Source organism: Etheostoma spectabile, chromosome 3, assembly GCF_008692095.1.
Source record: "Etheostoma spectabile isolate EspeVRDwgs_2016 chromosome 3, UIUC_Espe_1.0, whole genome shotgun sequence".
In the NCBI taxonomy this organism is placed as follows: Eukaryota; Metazoa; Chordata; class Actinopteri; order Perciformes; family Percidae; genus Etheostoma; species Etheostoma spectabile.
Window position 1 is genome coordinate 12951817 of NC_045735.1, and position 9569 is coordinate 12961385.

A 9569-nucleotide genomic window follows, 5' to 3' on the forward strand; every position below is an offset into this window, starting at 1 on the left:
TCTCTCTCTCTCTCTCTCTCTCTAGTTTATGACATTCAATAAGAAGAGAGGAATGGTGCCTCTGCTTTCAGACCGGTTTGGAGACAGGGTGATGTTTGCCGGAAACCTAGATAAGAACGACCTGTCAATCACCTTATCAAATGTTCAGATCGAGGATGAGGGGATTTACAACTGCTATGTGAGAAACCCCCCAGACCGCATCCAGGGACATGGTGTCATACAGCTCATTGTCGTTACTGAACGTAAGATACTAATGCTACACCTTCTAAAGATATTAAATTGTAATTGTCTATAAATCCTAATCCTTGCCTTCAAGATACACTCCCTGATGTAGTTTTAGCTGGCAGCATCCTTCAAATATTCAAATGCACCCGCAGCTCCCAAACTTAAGTGCTATTCAATGCTGATCCTAAATTAGGAAGTGTATTTTCAAGGGGGAGTGCTACAGATGTTACAGGTTCCATTTGACGTGCTTCCTGCCACTTTAATGTGTAAACGCCTTAGTGGTTGGTGGGCGTTATTATGGATCCCACGTAACTTCTAGGCATGTCTTGCCCTACAAAGCAGCTCGATTGGATGGGGTTATGCATTGACCTTGAGTTGCGGAGATTAGGATAGACAACTGTTTAGGGGTTAGGACCTTAACAAGTCAGGTTACGTAATCTTGCGTAAGCATGGACGCCTGGCCAATAGTAGTGTTTGAATGAAGGGTGGGTCTTGCCTAGAAGTTTTAGTTTAGTCATTTTTTTTTGAGTGCTATTATAATGCGGTAGGCAGTGGCTTGTGTGGTGCTGCACTTGATGACTGTAGATGGCAGCAGAATGCTTGAATCCTGTTGACAGCATGATTGACAGGATAAGCTGCTCTTTTCATATTTAATTGGGAATCTTAAATTGGAAAAATTAAACAAACCATTCATGTCTCGTTATTCATGTATGTATCAAACAAAAAAAGGCATGTTTTTCGTACTTACACTGTTATGCTCAAGTCAAAAAAATGAAATAAAAAAATGGACCACAAACCAAATTGGATTTTGATATTTAAAGTGTTTAATTTCGGTGACCAGGAAGTTTATTTTCTTATTTGTGTCTTGCACTTGATAAACTTACAGGAAATACACTTTGGCAATGGTGCTACCTGATTTAATGGTATGAATACAAGTTTGAACATCAATTTCCTACTGTCAAGTAAAAAGAAGGAGCTCAAAGTTTGAAGTTGGAAGTTAGGCTACCTCTCCCACAAACTCAAGACAAGATAAATCACCGAGTACCCATTTTCAACTGCTTGACACTATCTGGCGGAGTTTTACCAGCGGGTGAGCAGAGAGCTTCGGACGCTGGCGTCATTCATCTACTTCCCATGCTGCAGTGAAACAGAGCCGGTTGAAAATTGACAAAGTTTCCCTTAAGTTACCAGCTGACGCTAGCGCTAACCATTTGGCTTGGTTAGCGTGGTGCTACTGAACGCTGAACAATACGTTTCTAGGCTACTAAAATGTTACAATTAACTTTTGAGGAAGTGAAGACACAGTGAGAGGGTCAAAGTTCTAAGACAAAAAACAAAAACAAGTTTACAGCTATCTAAATGTACACCGTTGCCATGGTTGGCTAAGCTGCCCCTGGAGCGCTGACACAGCACTATGGAGATAGGTCTGCTGATAGGTCTGGCAAAGCCAAACTTTTTTTCTGTGAAGAGAGTGGCAGAACCAGCTAACATTGCAAGCTGATAACAGTTGTGACTCATGAATAACATGTATGGTTTTCATAGTTAGCTGTTTACACCGTTGCAAGCTACACATTGACTAAATGCATTGCCATATTTAGACAACATAAGTTTGAAATACTGTAATAAAACCCAGAATATGGACTTGCTATATTAAATGTGATAAAATGTATGTGTTGTCAAAAGTGGTGTAAAAGTTATCAATGGTTTTGTAGTGCACTGAGCTCTCTTTGCCACTGTAAGGAGAAATGCACTACTATAATCATATATGTATATGTATGTGTGTGTGTGTGTGTGTGTGTGTGAGTCCTAGAGAATGAGGACTTACTGGTGATGAATCAGCTTTTTACTTGACCCACAAGAAGTTGAACTTAGTCCATCAGCATCTCTTTCGTACCCACCCACACACACATTAGAGCCAGGCTAACTCAGCAGCACTTTCTTTCTTTCCACTCTGTTTAATCAGCCCAGTAGAGCTTTTAGCTAGCATTGCACTTGAATCCATGCTTTGTCTACAACATTTTTAACCCTCTCCTCTCTTCTCCTCAGTTCCCCCTCCGAGGGATTCAACCATCGCAGTTGCAATTGGGGCATCAGTGGGTGGAGCATTAGCTCTGCTGATCCTTTCCATGGTTGTAGTGAAATGTCTTCGTCGACACAGGAAACAGGAACTGATTTCAGAGGAGAAGACGGAGGAGGAGGGAAAACTGGAGGCTGAAGGTGTTGCAGAGGAGGGAACCAAGTAAGAAATCTCACCATAATATCCTTAATCCTCCAGAAGAAACTACCAGTAGCACCAAGATCAAAACATAGCTAACAGTATGCTACTCTTGTTTTAGTGGTACACTAATATTTTTTGCAGCTTATGTTCTGCTGGCACATGCTATTGATAAACATGTAACTTTAGTTCAGTCAGATACCTCTCCCCTCCAGCACATGCTGATTCTTAATGGCATATTGCACTGCTTATTATCATATGCTGTGATTGTGTGCCATTCATAAACAGACTAATCTTACTAAAATATGCCAATGCCCTATTAAAGGGTAACTTTAATGATGAATAAGGAAGTTTTTTTTTTATCCTGGACCCAAATTTACTATGTTTTTGTGTCTAAGTAACAACAATCTTTGACATTGATCCAGTATTGAGCATGACCACTGCTGTCGGCAGTTAGCAAAACAACCTACAATGTAGGTTAATAGGGCCATTGGGCAAGGTTCTATTTACGTTCACAAAAGTGCTTGTAATGCCACTGACAGGCTCAGATTAATATTCTAAGTGGCTGACAACACTATGGAAAGAATTTCTAAGGAGGACAACCTTTCTTTTAAAGAGTAAGATCCTTTTTTTAAACATAACACCCGCAGAGTTTAGTTCACTAAAGCCACCAGACTATATGTAAATAAACAGTAACTTTAGCATTGTAAATAAAACAAAATAAAAACAAAAATCCATTTGTGTCGTCTTTCCGCTTTTCCAACAATCACAACTCTAGTTTTGGTTGAAATAAACACACAATTTACATGTGAAAATATGTTGGCTCTATACTTGCTAAAAGTAGTGTTATTTTAAATGGATAATGCACATTTGCCCTATAAAGTTACACTGCAGCAAAGGTTTGCGGCTGCTAGTCCCAGCGCTCGTGTCTAATGATAGACCACTTTCAAAGACTGTTGTTTCCATCAGTTACTCACACACAAAAACATAGTGATATAGGGTACAGGTTGAAAAAAAAAACAAAGTTATCCTTTAATGTTATGTCTAGGTGGCTGGCATATGCCACTCTAATGACAGATCACTATGACAAATACCACTTCTTACATGAAACAATTAAAAGAAAGAAAAAAACACTTGATATATTCTAGCAAGTATTAATTGTCAAAATCAGTAGCATTTTGCCAATTTCACACAGTAGTGACTTACTGTAATGTGCTGACTACCAAGTTGGTAATATAAGTAACAGTTTAACAATTGTATGGCTTGTTTTTTGACTATGTCAGATTTCTGCGGGCAATGCTAACTGTACATAATTAGTTGCCCTTCTACATTAGCTACCACAAAAGTATAAGTATAACACTGGCAGTTGCATGGTTATCTTCCAGTACGTTTATGGCATATTGTAAGCTATAAGTGGCATTTCCATGAGGAGTACAGCAGCAGCAAACCAATAGTCAGCAGTGGCACACTGTATGGCAGTACAAAATTCAGCTATAAGTGGTTTCTGCCAATGGTAAGTGTGTTGGGTCATTTTAAATTATACATGTGTGTAAAACAGCAGCAATATACAGTACCAACAGTCATTAGTGGCAAACCATCGACATATGCCACTAAATTAAAAGTTGTATACCAGTAAGTGCTTTGTGACCCTTTTTTAAACTGAAGCATCCATATTCCTGTTTCCTTAAAATCTTAATTATATAGCCCAGGCCACTGGTCATGGGGCTTAATTTCATATATTTCTTCAGTATGGACTAGTCCATAGCACATATATCAAAATTAATATGCACAAATAAACACAAAACAACTACTTTCCCAAATGACTTCAAGTTGGCATGTAGTGTAATAAAAACACAAAAGGTTTTTAGCCTTTTTTTTAATTGCATGATCTACCATGTCCTGGTGTATACCCAACAGTTTCTGTCCCAAATATTATTTGTGCAAAAGAAAAACCACACGGCTTAGACACAAAAGGTTATGTTGTGTAGCTTTTCTTATGTCTGCAGACCCAATCACAGTGTTTCTTTACAATAACTTCTGGATAGAAAACTCCTGTGTCCTGTACAAACAATTTACTGGTGCTGAGCAAACGTGGACGAGAAACTTGAAATACTCTTATCTCATTCATCTCATTCATTCATCAAATGCATGTATAATGCTTTCATATTTTAACACTTTCATTAACACTACATAGGAGACTTTATCTACCTGTTGGGCCACAGACTAAAGAAAATGACAGCATTAAAAACGAATAGTCATTTCGACCAGCATTTGCTGTTCGTAATGCTAGATTTGGTTTAATAAAGACCCTAGCCCTAGCAGAAATAAACAAGTTTGCAATGTCTCATATCTCCACAATTCTGCTATTTGCCTACCAGGAAGTAGCCTTCTCCCTCTATTGACTGAAAGCTAACTTGTTGTCGGGCATCTCTTCACTTATATCTATAGACAACCATAGCTGGGTCATCTGATTGAACCAACGGCTTGTGGAGCTCTCACCCCCAACATCTTGGTAAATACCTGCTCATGTCAACCAATCTGGACTGTTTTTGTTGTCTCTCATGAACACCATTGTCTGCTATAGAACACGACTTGGACAGTATGGAGAAAAATTTGAAATACAACAAATTGTAGTACCCACCAAAGTCAAAGCAAACTTAAAGGACACTGCCTTGTTTGCATGTTACATTACAAATTGAAATTAGCCAAAGTAATTACAATGTTGCTGTAGCATACAGAACCAGAACCTGTAGTCATTTATCAATAGATTAACTTGGAAGTCCTCTCTCTGTCAATATAAGACTGTGGATATGCAGTGTCTTCAAAAGTTAAAAAAAAAAAATAAGCGTGTATTTGCAAGTGTATGATTTTTTTTGTGTATTTTGCCCCAGAACTCCCTACCTGCTGACTTTATCTCCAGAGAGGCTTATCTATTGGGACATCTTCCAAAAATATTACTAGCTAAGGTCAAAATATTGTTTGTTCTCTCTTCCTCTCTTTTCTTTCAGACATGTGCACCCCCTTCCTGAAGATCTATAGTAACTACTGATTTAATCATTGTCCACCGATACCGTGTGTGTGTGTGTGGGTTGTTGTGTGTGGTTTGTTGTGTGGTGTGTGTGTGTTTGTGTTTGGTGTGTGTGTGTGTGTGTGTGTGGTGTGTGTGGGTGTGTCGTGTGTGTGTGTGTGTGTGTGTGTGTGTGTGCGCGCGCGTGCCAGTGCAGGCAAGTGTGCTTTTTTTGTACAGTATGTGTGTGTACTGATGCGTATTTCTACAGGTCTGTGTGAGATGTGTCTTTTTCCTCCAAATAAGCCAGTGGACACTTTTCTGCAACTTAACCATTAAACACAAATTACTTCATTCAGTGGCACTAGAAGTAGCTCACATAATAATAAATGGCATTTCATTGCACACTATAGGACAGGGTAGGGATGGGCGGTATGACCTAAAATGTATACCACAGTATAATTTTAATATAAAACGGTAACAATATCACAGCATCACAATATCTAATTGGATTGCCTGTAGTTAAATCTATTATTAATAACGTTACTAGTGGCTGTGGAGGCAGAGCTGCATACTTGATGGAAGTTAAAAGGTGCACACTGCATAGTAAATGTTGAGTGTATATCTATCATGTGATGGTAAATTGTGCAGTTTGCGCCACTGTTTCACAACAGCTTTTTTTGTGGGGGTGAAATTTTTTGGTTTAACATACTATGAATCAAGTGTCTTGCGACATTGCCTTAAAGCAATGTCTCTCAACTGCCTTTATAGGCACCATGTCTTACCATTGGGGCACAGTTAGTGCATGTGTATGTCCTTTCACCACTGGCTTTTCTTATCTTGAGACAACTGATTGTCAGTAACTCAACCAAATGATGTTTACTGTACATGTCTCAATGATTAGCCAAAAAGCATTCTGAAACATTCCTCATGCCTGTGGAAGGTTTTATTGCAAAAACTATTGCCCTGCATAGTCAACAGAATCTGTTATGTACTTTGCTTAATAGACCTATTTTCACAGCAGACGTGTTGACTTGTCATAGAAGGAAAAGCACAGGTGTACTACTAAAATTAACAATGGTTCTGTTCTATTCAAGCCAAGACAGTAGCTATGTCCGAAAACACTCCCTATTTACTATATAGTGCACTATATTTACCCTCCGCCATTTTCTGAATTTTGAGTATGTAAAAAGCATGCACTATACAGTGCTCTCAAAAATTCAATACCACTATGGAACAAAAAAGTACTTTTGTTTTGGCTTTTTGAAGTTGTGAAAATTACAGTCCCATGATATTTAGTGGTAACATAAAATTATCATGAAGTGTCTGAAATTTTATATTTGGAGTAGTGAATAAACAAGGGAGCAATTTCAGACAGAGCCAGTGTGACAATGAGCCAGCATGAACAATACCAGTACCCTGAAACTGAAGCAGCTAAATGGAATGTCAGGTGTGGATTAGTCAGGTGGCCTAAATTAACAACTGCATGCAGTGAGTTGAAATGCTTCTGCAGTACTTACTGGCAGTACTTCCATTATAAATACAAATACAAACTAATACAAACAGCATAGCCAAATCTTAATTACTACTAATATGTCAATAGTGGTTATATTGCCCACTCGTATGACAGCTAAGTTTGCCTCCATCCCGGCCCTATCTAGTGGAATGATATGCCTGATTACAGAAGTTTGAGTAGCATGCAACTATTTAAGTTGAGTCTGTTATTTACAGGGTTAAAAGAAGTTTTTATAGACTGCAGACTTTGCATTGGGAAAATTATCAGTGACAGTGTTGACATATCCTCGGACGGATTCTTTCCTACAGTTCAAATGAAGTTAGCACTGAATGAGAAGTATGTTGTTAGAGATATACTAAAGTAAATTATTGTTGACATCATGACAGCATTTTTGTCAAAGTCAAAAACATGTCGAAGACAATTTAAAGGGAAAAACTCCTATTACAGCCACAAACACATAATTCCTGTTAGAGCCAAACTATTATTAATGTTTATGGTAGGAATTAATAAAGTATGCCCTAACAGAAGACTACGCACAGACCGGTGACCAAATGATCCAAATTAAATATATGAAGCCTATGTCCATAACTGAGAGACAGAGAAGAGATTACTGACAAAAAACGGGTACAATTTGTTATTTTGGCAACTAAAGCATGTACATTGTACTATACTGCCATGACTGCATGTCAAACAGTGCATATCAGAAAGAAAAATATTATTTAAAAAACAAAAGTAAGTAACTTCCATAAAACCAGAGCAATGTGTGCCAAAGCTATAGCATGTTTAAGCTTTCACTCTATCAATCAGGTGGCACCATTTGTCAATACATACAGTATATACAGTAGTATTTTGCATGCATATTTGATTCATAAAGTCTCATTAATATTTGGTTGCACATCGATGAGTTTCATCTGCCTCCTGTAAAATATCAACAAAATAATTAAAGTTTCAATATGTCATAATATAAAGAAAACAAAAAAGCTTCCGCACAAATTATCTACGTCTTTTTATTCTAACTCCAACTGGAGTCAAACTGGAGCCCTATTTTATAGAGATTTAAAAATAGAAACACTTTAAACTGAGCCGTTGCTCGTCAATAAAACACATTTTAGTGTTTATTTTAAAGCAGATTAATATAATAAAATTATACCGATTTTAAAACTTACATCCAAGCTTTGTCTCCAAAGTAATACGTTTACCTCAACTCTGTTGATATTGTTTTGCACATTGACACATTTATACCAATTCTAATATAATCCTAGTAGAGAGCATGTGAATATAATGGAAAAAAGGAAAGCATATAAAGCACACTTTAATAAGATAGTATATTGGAATGTGTGGCTGTGGGGCATGGTGATTGTACGGTTAAATGGGAAATGTATTGTGGTGTGGTGAATTGTTTTATAATCTATTTGATTGGAGCACCTTAAATGTTAAAAATGAATTATATTCTTTTGAATAGATCACTATTTATTATTGTCTTCTTTTACATGTTGCAGCATGTAAGCTTTGTTTGTCTCTGAATGTCCTATGACGTTATAACTTAAAGGGTGTGATGACAGGCCAGCGGCCACAGTGATGCCTCTATGATACCTGTAATGTTTAAGCTGGTTAGCTGGGTCATCCAAATATTGAAGCGTGGTTGGCATTTCCAAATCTGGTGGCTTGGCCGGTCCTGGTTTCTGATATTGTCTAAAAAAAAAAAACATTGTACAGGTTTGTGTTCATGCCTGTTACTTAATAGGGTATTTTTATTTTTATTATTTAAAATTGTATGATTATCGGTGGTGTATTGAGTGATCAGTCTGGTAATTGTTGAGTTAGTTGGCTAGGGGAACACTATCTGTAATAGGACACTGATGTCTGTGTGGGATCATGCACGTTTAAGTTGCTGGGTTTGTGTGGTTGACCCACAGACTGATGACAGGTTAACATTTGGGGCAAATTTAATGCAGTTTTTTTAACCAGGGAGGTTTTGTATATACTGTATTTCTCAATCACAAACAATTAAACAAACAAAACATTAATACTGTGTAATGTATTAGACAGATTAAACATTGTGAATCCATTACCATCTCTGGCTAGGAGTTTGGCCTAAACAGTTTCTCTTGTATCACTTTAAATGTTAGTGAACACCAAACTAATGCTTGCACCATGCTGCTTTTGAACAAGCAGCTGTCATTACATTATGTATTTTAAATAAAGATTATTTGGGAAAATGTCACAGCTTTTTGTACTTTCTTTTTTTCCATCTGTCCTTTATCTATACCTGCATATTCCGTGCAAGCCTATCCCAGCTCACATTGGTTGAGAAGCAGGGCACACCACTGTCTACCACCAGTGTGTCCCAGGGCTGACACCTATTAGACTAGTCCTGCATTTCCAGATCTATTTCCGCAGCATTGTGTCAGCGATGGAGTATGGTCTGACTACACCACTTATCTATTCTGGGATAGGGGAAAAATGCTCTGGCTTGTTTGTTTGTTTTCTTTAAACCACTCATAACCGTTCTGGGCGCTGCTAAGCCCCGACAGCAAATAGTGAGAGGGGAGGGACATCTGGCGCATCTCTCATGCGCCCGTTGTCAGGCTTTATCCCAGCAATGT

General features: G+C 37.9%; 1 protein-coding gene across 2 annotated transcripts in view; it reads left to right on the top strand.

The window, feature by feature from the left end:
- Nucleotides 1-9187, top strand: part of scn2b (sodium channel, voltage-gated, type II, beta) — a 17050-nt gene extending 7863 nt beyond the window's left edge. The window contains exons 3-6 of one of the 2 annotated variants that reach the window (XR_004330517.1): nt 26-242; nt 2272-2464; nt 4889-4952; nt 5449-9187. Coding sequence is in view for 1 of the 2 variants with exons in the window: in XM_032509814.1 (XP_032365705.1) it covers nt 26-242; nt 2272-2464; nt 5449-5479 (441 nt within the window). In the remaining variant the exon portion in view is untranslated. The remainder of the gene's footprint in view (nt 1-25; nt 243-2271; nt 2465-4888; nt 4953-5448) is intronic. The other variant, XM_032509814.1, reaches the window with a different exon arrangement.
- The last annotated feature ends 382 nt before the right edge of the window (nt 9188-9569 follow it).